Below are 12,518 nucleotides of genomic sequence, written 5' to 3' on the forward strand. Positions count from 1 at the left end.
TGTAATACCATCCCAGTCAAAACCGTCGTGGAGAGCTGCCATGCCCGAGCACTGGGACAACTCTGGGCAAGGTCCCACTGAAGGCAAGAACAACATTTTTGTCACTAAAAAATACGCCTGCGGGCCGGATGATTTGAGGTTATGGGCCGGATCTGGCCCGTGGGCCGTAGATTGCCAACCCCTGCCTTAACGGTACAATCACACCGCCTGTAGGTAAAGCATCAGCCCACATCACATTGATACAGTCGCCGCCTGCCTCTGATTAAATATATTTTTACACATAAATTATGAATAAGATAAAGAAAATGTTTCAAACACAAGAAATATTTTCTTATTTTCTTATTTCAGTAGCAAACACATTAAGGATTAAATGAAAATAATAAATTCTTTAAATTTTTGAATATCTCATAATTGTAGAGCAATGAACTAAACTAGAACTGGGACTGTAAGTATTGTGCCAACAGTAGAACAAGGAAGGAAGCTATTGAGTTGACAGAATTCTAGATTAATTCATTGGTAGAATAGTTAATAATTTTTACACAGTTTACACAGCACTGAGTTCGCTTTTTTTTCTCGAATGACCTTGGACAAATCCCATGATTCTTTGCATTAAACGGAATACTGTGACAATAAACTGACCTTTGAACCTTTAATACTCTATTATTTGCCTTTTTGTAGATAGAATGAGGTGTCAGGAATTGAGCAAACTCGAATCCAATCTAATTTGCCCAGCTCCTTCCTCTGCCAAGCTTAAAGCCAAAGAGAAGCAGTTTGGCTAACAATAAATGGACCTGAACTGTCCAAGTCAATGAAAAGATGATCATACTGCATCAAAAAATACTCCATGTCCACAAGTGATATCACAACTACATGGATCATAATCAGTACCCAGTGAAGATAATCCATAGAAGGTCACTAAGCTAATGTTCCAAACCTTAAACAACAGTAATTTATACCACAAATTCCTGGGGCTTACTGATTAGTTTACCACACCTCAGTCCATGGAGTACGTCTTGTCCCATTTGAACATATCTGGGTTGGCAACCATGTGGTCCTCAAGGCCCAAGCATTTGTTGCACGTTGTTCACTGTAACCACTAGCACATCTACCACATTCACCCTGCTTCATCAGTGTTCTACCAAAATAACCCTATTCTATTTTTACTTCACACTGCGGCACTGTTCTGCTCTTCCTTCAAGCAGCACCATTCCAAATTCAATTCTAGTGCAGTGTCTGGTGCGAGGTCAGCAAGAGGGAGTGTCATTATACGAATATCCTATACTGAAGGCAATAACTCTCAATTAGCAGAGGTAGCGGGTATGATAAATTGTTTTCTCAAGGTAGCCCTTACAACATATGCAGTATATTTTCCAGGCATACTTTAACCCTAATTTACATTTCCGGGTTTAGAATCTTTGTGGCTCAGTAACAATCCCTTAAATTAATTATTTGTACGGTTAGGATATTATTTTTCAACTGCAGAAAACTGAATCAGATACTTAAAAGACAGCAAACCTTAGCTCCGGAAAAAAATCTGGTCGTACGAAAGCTGAGTAACTCAGTCTTGCATGCCAATGTACTGATACCATATTTAGAAAATTATTAAATTCATTTCACTTACACTTACAACATAATTGCCTTGTAATTATTTTAAGAAACCTAAACAATTAGGTTACCACCATATAACAGACAAAAGCAAAACCTATATTATATATGTATATGTGTATATATAATATAGGTTTTGTATTGACCTAAAAATGACTGAATGTGAATGGTTTACCTTACTTCAGTTGATTCACTTTGTTCAGCTGAAGTCTCTTCTTTTTTTTGTTGATTTCCAGTTGATTCTGAAATATCCTGATTTGCCACTATTACACCTATTAAAGCATCAGATGTAAATATATTGTCTCTGGAGGGGAACTGAGATACGGTGCACTCAATTTCATCATGGCGTGGATTGTCTGTGAATCCAATCTTATCAGAATGATTTGTATGTTTTGTTTCTAATGACATTTGACCTGTAACATTATGTTCAGTCTTAGATTCTTCAAATTTTTCTCTGCATGCATCATCATTTGGAGGTCTTGCTGCTTTTAGCTCTTTTACAGAATTCTCTGAGTCAGATATACTTATTTCTGTCCTGCTGGAACTTTCATCAGATGAGCCGTCGAATCGATCACTTGCATCTATTCCTCCTTTACTTTGTTGATTTTCGGTTATTTTCGCATCTAAATGTTCTTCCCCTGCATCCTGGCCATTATTTGTCACAAATTGGCCCTCTGAGAGGGTTTCAGTGGAAACGTTCTCAAGGTCACTGGTTTCATTTCCAGTGAGCATTTGTTGAGTTGAATCTGAAGGAAATGTTGAAAGCATACCTTCTTGAAAGTCTGTTTTCATATTTGTTGGGATTGCCTCTCCAACAACCAAGCTTTTGATGACCTGCATATCCTCGGCCTTTTCAAAGGGTTTATCGTTCCCAGATAAAGATATATAATCTATTTCTCCTGCACTGCAGTCCTTGTTTGAAGTCAGTTCAATGTCTTTGCTATGTTGTTCATTTGGATTTACAATGGTATGATGTTCAGGCAAGTATTCAATTTCTGACGAGCTGTTAGCAGTTAGGGTTGCAGGTGAACTGACTGAAGAAACCAATAAGCCATTCTGAATGTCAGACTTTTGTTTCAAGAGAGGATCATTTCCTCTGTTGCAGAACTCTGTCAAACTCTCTGCAATTTCCACTCTTGATTCATTTCCTTTTATCGGATCAGTTTCAGTACTGCTCTCTGAAACAGAAATCCCTTCAGCATCAAGTATACTGCCATCCTCGGGACTGAGATCTTCCCAAAAATCAGATTTGTGGGTACTGGATGATAAACTGGATGTCACATTGCTGTTACTACTGCTATCTGTATTTTCAAATGAAGCCCAATCACTTTCCACGTCACGTGTTAGACATTCAGTTTCAATAATTCTTTGGTTTGATACCTCAGTGATGGAGAGTGCTGATGTGCCATCTGCTGGTGGAAATATGTCACTGTCTTTAACATCTTTGGTTCTATTTTTCAATAAATCTGACTGCTTGACAGAATCACAAACACTAATTGATGAAATTATTTCTAGATTTTTATGGGCAAATGCTAAATTCTCTTTAAGCATCTCGAGCTTAGTGTTGCTATTGCAATCTTGAATTTCAGAATGACTTAGCTGGGGATCTTCATCAGTAAATAGAGTTTTCTCTCCACAACCAAACTCATCATTTGTGGTTTTGGAAGTAGTGTTGCCTGCAGGTGAAATTGTGTCACATAAATTAAAGTCCACTGTTACTGCTGAAAAAGCTTCTTTCAGTGGTTCCATGTGCAAAAGATTTTCTTCTGATACAGAGTAGTAGTCCATCATTTCAGAATTATGTAAAGCAATTACTGGACTATCTAAATCAGAAGTAATATAGTCCTCAGCAGATCTGGATTTTGAAAAAAAGGGTTCCATTTCTTTTTCTTTGTCATTGGTACTTTGCAAATTATTGATTAGGTCTAAAGTTGATGGATTTTCTTTTGAAACACTTCCTTCTTCTTCTTGAAGCACAGTTATTCTGCTGTCCTGAGTTACAGTTTCATTTTTTGTCAAGTGGTACAAAGCATTATTTTCAGAAATTGAGTTTTGAAACTGCTTATCGTCTGTCCATGAACAAGGCATTGTACCATCCACACAAACGGAGGCCTCCCCCATTGGATTCCAGGCATCTAGATTTTCTGGGCTCACCACATGGTTTCTATGTTTTGGACATTCGTCATCTTCCAAATCATAATAACTTATCACCTCTCTATGCTTATCTTGTAAATTCTGATCTGTCATAATTGTTTCAGGCACTTCTCCCAAATGAACCCAAGCATCAGGGTACATTGAAATTGATTGTTCATCTTGCAGAGATTCAAAATTAACATTGCTTAAAACTTCAAATGCTTTGCTTTCATCAGATCTTTTCTTTACCGTATTAAAATAATGCCCTGATTCATCGCACACCTCAGCAGGTTTTGATTTCTCTATGTTATCTAATTGTTCTATATGAACGTTTGAATCCCCAATTACCAAAGGTTTATAGGTTGCCTGCTGCATTAAACCTGCTGTAAGAGAGGTTTGTTCAGTCGACTCACTTGAAGAATGATCACCCAAGATGGCTAGGCAAGATGGTTGTCTAGAAGGGTCCATTATATCAGGCAATTTGGTCACAATCTCTTCATTTTTTCCTTCTGAATCAATCCATGCAACTGAACTTCCAGAATCTTGTTTCTCCAAATCGGCATATTCACTCCATCTATCCAGACTGCCTGAAGCTGAGTGGCTGGAGTCTAGCTCGTAGTCATTTAAAATGTCAGGATTTACAGTAGGTGAACCAAAAACCAGCTTAATGGAATTATCCCACAAATCAGGTTTTGCTGCAGAAGCTTGGCACATATTTTGGCAATAATCATTTACGATATCAGGAATATTTCCACTTGCCTCAATTAACTCTTGTTCAGATCCACTGCAGACATCCCTTCTAGCAGAAAGCATTTCTGGCTGCTCTTGCTCAACTGTCTTCAAAATTTCAAGTTCTGTACATGGCTGGATAAATTCTTGAACAGAATCTTTATAGAGTTCAGAATTCTGCATGGTTTGCAGTTTTCCTTCCTCTGAAGGCTGATTCTTGGCATCAATAAAGGCCAAGTGGGCTTGCAGCATTTCAGAGAGTGGCAGCTGGCTGCTCTGATCAACTTCATAATGTACATCAGAAAGATTGAACACTGGCTGATTTGCTTTGAGTGCAGATTCTTTCCATTTTTCTTCCAGGTCGGAATACAAAAATTCTTCAGCAGATTTGCTCTGCAAATCTGAATTTCTCCTATTCATTTCTGTTACACTTTGGTGAGATTGACCCCAAATACGAGCACTTGCCAAGGTTTGTTCATTATCTGCTTTCACCACTTCCAATCCAACAGAACTAAATAATGCATTACTTTGATAGCCTGGTAACCCATCCTCCATTTTATAATCTTGGTAGAAGTTAGAATAGATTGCTTGAGGCTGACTGCTTTCCTCAAGTGGATTGAATATACCTTGGCTTGTGAATGCTGATTCACCCTGAGACTGTTTCAAAATATTGCGTGAATGATGCATCCCTGTGAAAAGCTCTGTACACTCTTGTATATTTGCATTTGCCATACATGGATTTTCAGCTTCAGAGTATATAAATTGCTGTTCAGAACTTTTTATTTTATCTGGAAGTTCTACACTTTCTTGACTTGCTCCCTCATCATGTTCATAACTTTCCTCCACACTGTCAGAAGATGAATGGCAGCTCTGTTCAATTTCATTCCATTTATCAGAAATATCTGGAGATGTTGATTTGCATCCTTCTGTTTTCGGTATCCCTACAGTTTCAAATATTGCCCGACTGTGACTAATTTTAGCTTGATCTACATCTTGCATGTGCTCAGTTCCTAGGACATTGGTATTAAACACTGGCAGGGGAGCACCCTGTTTGGATTCACTCTTTATTTGTATGCCTGTGTGGTTCATGCTTTCTATTTCGCTGCTCCAAATATTTGGATATGCCAATGACTGATTGAGATCATCCTGAGAAATATTACATGCTTCATAGTACTGTTCCAATGGTTGACTCTGAGTATGTGGACTTTCATCTGGATTTTCAGAAATTAATTGCCTTTTTGCCTTCTCATAACCAGTATTTATGTCATGTCTATGTGGAGATGTTTGGAAGTTTTGGTCATTTTCTGGACAAAGTATTTTTTCATGTTCAGAAGTCAGGTTCCTAGTTTCATGATCAAATATAGCCCAAGCATGTAAAGTTTCATCAGTTGGTTGGGTAATTTCATTTATAGATTCATTCCCACTTGATAAATCTGTGGTAATTGGAAAATGAACTTGCTGTGCAGGATCATATAATATTGTTGACATTTGTGATGAAAGAGGTATATTCTGTGTGGACTCTGGGCTGAAATCTAGATTTTCAGTGTCTGTATATTGAAATTTCTCTTCCGAGTCCTTTGTTATCTCTGGAAACATCTCAGAAGGCCAGACAGCTTCCTGTATAGCTTTATCCCACATAAATGCATTTTCCTTTCGTTCAACGTCAGTCTCTTGATCATCGACATTATGTTGTTTATTCTTTGGTCTTGGTAAATTGGTAATGAATATGTCTGCTAATAATGTTTTGTTTCCAAATTTGTAATGTGGATCAAAGTTATTTAAAGGAGGCGCAGTAGTTTCTTTGAATTGACTCTCATTCAACTCATCATATATTTCTGGTTTAGCAGAAGGGGATTGAAAAATGGATTGGCCAGCATTATTCCATATATCATCAACATGTTTCAGAACTGATTGCTTACACTGGATATCAATTTCATTCATATCATCGCCATGGGCAAAATCAGATTGACTGAATTCTTGTGCAAAGTCTGCCCAAAGATCAGGAGGTTCTGTGTGTACATTTAATGATTTTTGACCTCTGTCCCAGGCAGCATCTGGGCTTGCTGTAGCCAACTCCAGACTTACTTCAAATTCATTCTGTTGGCTGATACACTTCGAATCTGACTGGTCAGAATCAACTGCGACAATTCCATTCATTTTCTCTATTACATCTGCAAAAATATTATGGGGACTTTCATCCAGGGGTGATCCTTCCACAAGACTGTTCATTGGGGTCGGGGGAATTTTCTCATCTATAATTTCCACTCCTATCAGAGCGTCAGGAAGGCTTTGCGATGCTAAAGATGTATTCACTAAATGTTGCATCATTTGATATTTTTCTGGTTTATCTCTAGAATGTTCTTGTCTGTAAACATGGATATCCTCTTCCTTTACCAGTTCAGTTACTCTACTAACTTCCTTTGATACATCTGTGGGAAAATCTGGTGAATTATTAGATAATGTAGGAATGGAGTCAAGGTTCGGCAAACTAGTAATCGTGAACTCTTCATTATCTCCTGAAAGATCAGTTTCGGGGTTATTGCAGTGTGTTGGATCGAGAACAGACAGGTCAAAATTATTATTCAAATTAACAACTGATGGTACAATTTTGTCCAATAGTTCACCTTCTGGCAGTGAACTGAACAAGTCATATCCGTGGGCAATGTTGGATGGTGGAGCAACTGCTTCTCGGATCGGGCTATCATCACTGAGAAAAACTGAACTTTCTTTGGATGAACGATTACTTCTGATGGTAGCTAGTCCACTGTCTGGGCTCATAAGATCTAAATTACCATCACCATGGGCCTGTAAAGAAGAATTCATAGTTTGAGAAATTTCCAGAAGGTTATCACCGATATCTTCTGGGTTCTGAGAATCCACATCAGGACCAGATAAGTCGAGAACTCCAGATGATCCTTCTGAAACTGGAGCGCTGCCATTAACAGCTTCGGTGGAGGAAGTTCTCCTGTTCAGCACCATTCCTTGCTGCCTCCTATGGATACAGTCTTTTATAATTGGAAGAATTTGCTTGCACGAATCTGAAGAACTTCCTTGTTGATATGCTCTGATTTCCTGGAACCCATATTCTATCGGCTCCAGTTGAAGACATGGATTCTGACATTCTTGTAATGTATTGCATATCTGTAAAGAATGAAAATATGAGTCAATACTTTCAATTCGGTGACCATTGCTAATATAAAAATTCTAAAACAACAAATGTCACTCATTATTTGTTTCTTTAATCATTTGGAAGAGGTAATTTATTACAGGATTTCTTCAGGAATTTATTGCCTTTGGTATTTCATTTATTATTCAAATTTATCTCATAAATCAAACTAAAACATAAAAAGTTTGCAACATTTCCTGCAATCTTGTCTGCTGAAAAAAGGCATCTGGTATTTACAGTAAAGGGGGCCAGAAAGTCTGAGTGAAACAAACAGCTATGTTTTACATGAGGCTATCTTTATCCCAGTGTTGTACTTCAGGGAACAGGCTACCTGTTTCAGTTCAACTTAGCTCCCTACTGGATGCTGGGCCATCAGCCACCAATATATCACAAACACTAGGCTGGATGGCGTTGGTGGGATATCATGTGGACATGGGGCAACTGAGAATTGAACAGCAGACAGCATCACCACCCAAACCATGATAAGAATTTAACTTAACCAAAGCAATTCAAAGTAACTCCTAATATTCCACTACACACATTGACTATGCTTTCAAGCTTGACAGAATAACCTATTTATCTGTTATCTCTTTCCTTGCACACATCACCACAGACGTGAGCGGAGGAAAAACAAATGCTGTCGACCTGTCGCAGGAATTAACCTCAGCTTCCTGACAGCAGTCTACATCCCACCCTATGCTGATGTTATGCTTGCACTTGATGAATTACACACTGTCACTATATGATATGATAGAAGATATGATAGCTCCTGCTTCAACACCATAATCCCAACTCATCTCAAAACTCCTAGAAATGGTCAAGAGCTGCAAGTTCCTAGGCATAAATATCATCAACAATTTATCTTGGAGAAACAACATTGAGGCTCTACTTCCTCAGGGAACTAAAGAAGTCTCTCGCAACTCTCACCAACTTCTGCAGATGCACCATCTCAGGTTGTTTAGGGAACAGTACTGCCCAAGACAGTGAGATATTATAGAGTTGCGATGTCACTCTGTCCATCACACAGACCAGTCTTCACATCTTCGACTGCATTTACAATTCACACCGTCTCAGGAAATCAACGATCTTTTTCACCATTGTCATTCCTTCCTCTCCCAATGAACAGATGATAACAAAGTCTGAAAGCACGTATCACCTGATTAACAAACAGCTTATTTCCTGCTGTTACCAGGCTACTGAACGGTACTGCCACAAGCTAGGATGTATTCCCGATCTTCCTATCTACCTCATTGCGGATATGGGACATTGTCTCTGTAATTACAATGCGACATTGCAGTAACATGCTATTCTGCACTCCTGCACCTATTTTCTATGTTTCTATGTAATCGAACAAAATCATTTAATGTAATTAAAATTTCTCTCTAGTAAGCCATGGGCAGTGGCTTGGCAGCACATGTGAAATTTTGTCTGTAAAATACAAGCAATCTACAATCATTTCATTGCTGACTCATGATGGCATGTTCAAGAATTTAAATTTGACCACTTTTAAAGGTGTGTTTTAAACTGATGCATATTGTGCACATTTTCATACCAACTTTATTCATGTGACGCACATGCATATCTGCTCATGAAGCAGAGGTACTTCAGGTTCCTTAAACAACACCGCTCTTGTGGAGTAAACAATTTGTGACTGGCTTCAGGAAAATGAAGCTATTCATTGCATTGCAAATGGAGAACTAGTGCGTGGATAGTTCTCTTCTGCAAACCAAGCATAGAAACATAGGAAATAGGTGCAGGAGTAGGCCATTCGGCCCTTCGAGCCTGTACCGCCATTCAATATGATCATGGCTGATCATCCAACTCAGTATCCTGTACCTGCTTTCTCTCCATACCCCCTGATCCCTTTAGCCACAAGGGCTAAACAACCCCCTCTTAAATATAGCCAATGAACTGGCCTCAACTACATTCTGTGGCAGAGAATTCCAGAGATTTACCACTCTCTGTGTAAAAAATGTTTTTCTCAGCTCAGTCCTAAAAGATTTCCCCTTTATCCTTAAACTGTGACCCCTTGTTCTGGACTTCCCCAACATCGGGAACACTCTTCCTGCATCTAGCCTGTCCAACCCCTTAAGAATTTTGTAAGTTTCTATAAGATCTCCCCAAGATCCCCCAAGCACCAATGTAAAGTCAGGTTATTGGGTCATGGCATAAGGAAGGTAGACTATCAGACATTTGTTAGTTCTATTTAATGATTTTAATATTAAGTGCCACAATGAAAAACATCTTATCCACTTAAAATAATGTTCAAATGCAAGAAATATATAGCTTTAATTTAAAGATATAATCAAAAATACACACTAAAATACGGTGCATTTAAATGGCTTACTCTGTTGCATAGGTCATCATTGTCAGCATAGATGGCAAGTTGCCGATTTACTTCACCTCCTTCACCAAAGAACACGGTTAATAAGACAAGAATATCGTAACCATATCTTCCAGTAAAAATCTTGAAATCATCGATAAGATTCGGGCGAGATAGGAAATCCTGCAACCACAGATAAATAAACAAGAAGTGACAAATAAGTTAATCAAATAAAAATTAAAGGTTAGTGATAATTAATGATAAATGTTAATACTGATACAAACTCAATGGACACATATGAACACTAACAATTTGCATAAATATTAAATTCTATTATTAGATTTCAAGGAAGCTTTGTTGAAATTGTTCCACTGTTCAATAAGAACACAAATGTTTACATTGGACAGAATTGTATAGAATGTTACTATTCATTGTATATTTGGTTTTCCAGTGACAATACAATACAATACAATACAAATTTATTGTCATTTGAGCCCCAGTGAGACTCAAACGAAATTTTGTTTCTACAGCCATACAAACAAAAACAATGTCCTACAGACATACACACAATTAAGTTCACACAAACATCCATCACAGTGAACCCACTGTGATGGAAGGCAAAAGTCTTTTCTCTCCCCTGCTCTCCATGTCTCTCCCGATGTCGAAGCCCCAGGCGGACGATGATAAGTCCCACGGCCATTTTAGGCCGTGCCGGGCGATTTACGGCCCCGCTCCCGGTCTAGAAGTCTCGAAGTTGGAGCCCCCGGCGGGCGCTGGAATGTCCCACGGCCACGAAGCCGTGCCGGGTGATGTACTTCCCCGCTCCGGGTCGTTCCAACCCCACGACACGGGCTGGAGAAGTCGCGTTGCGGGAGCTCCGGGAAGCGGTCTCTCTCTCCCCCCGGACCCGCGAGCTCCCGATGTCCCAGTCCACCGGACCTGCGGCTGCGTTGCTGGAGCCTCCGAGCCCCAGGAGTCGAGTCGCAGCAGCGAGTCACCACCGCTCCCCACGTTCCGAGGCCGGCCAGCCCCACGATGGTGAGTAGTCCGCACCTCCGCAGTCTCTCGAGCCCCCGGGTCGTTCAGGTTGGAGGCCGCTCCACGGTGCTAGGCCCCAACGACAACGGAGACCCGACAGGGAAAAGGTCGGGTCTCCCGGACAGGGAAGAGATTTTAAATGGTTTCCCCCGCCCCCCACCCGTCCCCCACATATACACATTTAAAAAACCAGTATTAAAAATCACCAAACACTACATTTAACTAGACAAAAAATAAAAAAAGAGACAGACAGGCTGTAGGAGCCGCTGCAACGAGTCGCGCCGCCACCAGGACACGACTGCATTGTGCAAAAGGTAAAATACTATAGCAAGTGGAAGATTGTGTAATGAAAACAAATGTTAAACTGCAAAAGCACTGCAGGTAATCCATATAAAGTTTTCCTTTAGTTATACAAGAATCCACAAGATGGTAAAATCGAGAAAAAGTGATTTGATTTTTTTAAACCACTTTGATGATGTAGGGCAGTCTCTATTGTTTCAATTTTGTGGAGACTGAATGACTTTTGAACATTCTGCATTTTGTATCTTCCCCTTTGCTCTACGAGTTTGGCTCGATTATATTTCATAAGTTCATAAATTTTGGAGAAGAATTAGGCCATTCAGACCATCAAGTCAACTCCGCCATTGAATCATGGCTAATTTATCTTTCCCACTCAACCCAATTCCCCTGCTTTCACCGCAGAACTCCTGACACCTTTACTAATGCTAGACAGGAGAATGGGGTTAAGAGGGAGAGATAGATCAGCCATGATTGAATGATGGAGTAGACTTGATGGGCCAAATGGCCTAATTTTGCTCTTATCACTTATGATCTAGTCAAGAATCTGTCCATCAAGTCAAATATTTATTTATATTTATCTGATCTGATTGGATAATGTACAAAGCACAGCTTTTCAATGTATCTTGGTGCACATAACAATAATAACAAACCTAAACCTGACTTAATCACCGATGCACTCGTGATAATTGGCGACCCAGTAGTGGGGACTGAAGACAACCACCTTCGACTTACAGATGACGACTCCCACGATCACAGAAAGCAAGCTACGACTGGCTAAGACTCTATGGTCGTAAGATCACCTAAACAAATGACTTTAGATTTTTCAAACATGTTCTTTTAAATTCAGTGTATTGCTTGCTTTAGTGTTAGATTTATCGAGATGTATAAAAATAAAATCCTTTAGAATGCAGTGCATTTGAAGTGCTTGTGTCTGTTTTCTTCATCAAAATAAATGTGAAAAATCAAACTTTAAATACAGTGCATTCCTTCCTTGCGTTTGTGTGTGTTTCAATGATCTAAATATATGATAGATGAATTATGAGATATAAGTGATGACATGAGTGACTACTATGAAAAAGAATGATATTCATCCATCAATTTGAGGTTAAAAAGTCAGGGATTTCCTTTATTGGTAATGAAACATACAAAATTCTTATAAACAAACAAATGTTGATAAAAGCCTGGTAGGTGGTGTTGAGGGTTGTGCCCTGCCCCTGTGCTGAA

General features: G+C 39.2%; 1 protein-coding gene across 5 annotated transcripts in view; it reads right to left on the reverse strand.

The window, feature by feature from the left end:
* The window catches only part of prune2 (prune homolog 2 with BCH domain), a 318,918-nt gene that overhangs the window by 130,965 nt on the left and 175,435 nt on the right, over positions 1-12,518 (reverse strand). For all 5 annotated transcript variants that reach the window (XM_033017577.1, XM_033017576.1, XM_033017574.1 and 2 more), the window contains exons 7-8: positions 9,981-10,139; positions 1,781-7,608 (exon numbers count right to left, since the gene is read on the reverse strand). In XM_033017577.1, coding sequence (XP_032873468.1) covers positions 1,781-7,608; positions 9,981-10,139 — 5,987 coding nt within the window. The remainder of the gene's footprint in view (positions 1-1,780; positions 7,609-9,980; positions 10,140-12,518) is intronic.

The sequence above is a fragment of the Amblyraja radiata genome, chromosome 3, assembly GCF_010909765.2.
Source record: "Amblyraja radiata isolate CabotCenter1 chromosome 3, sAmbRad1.1.pri, whole genome shotgun sequence".
Lineage (NCBI taxonomy): Eukaryota > Metazoa > Chordata > Chondrichthyes > Rajiformes > Rajidae > Amblyraja > Amblyraja radiata.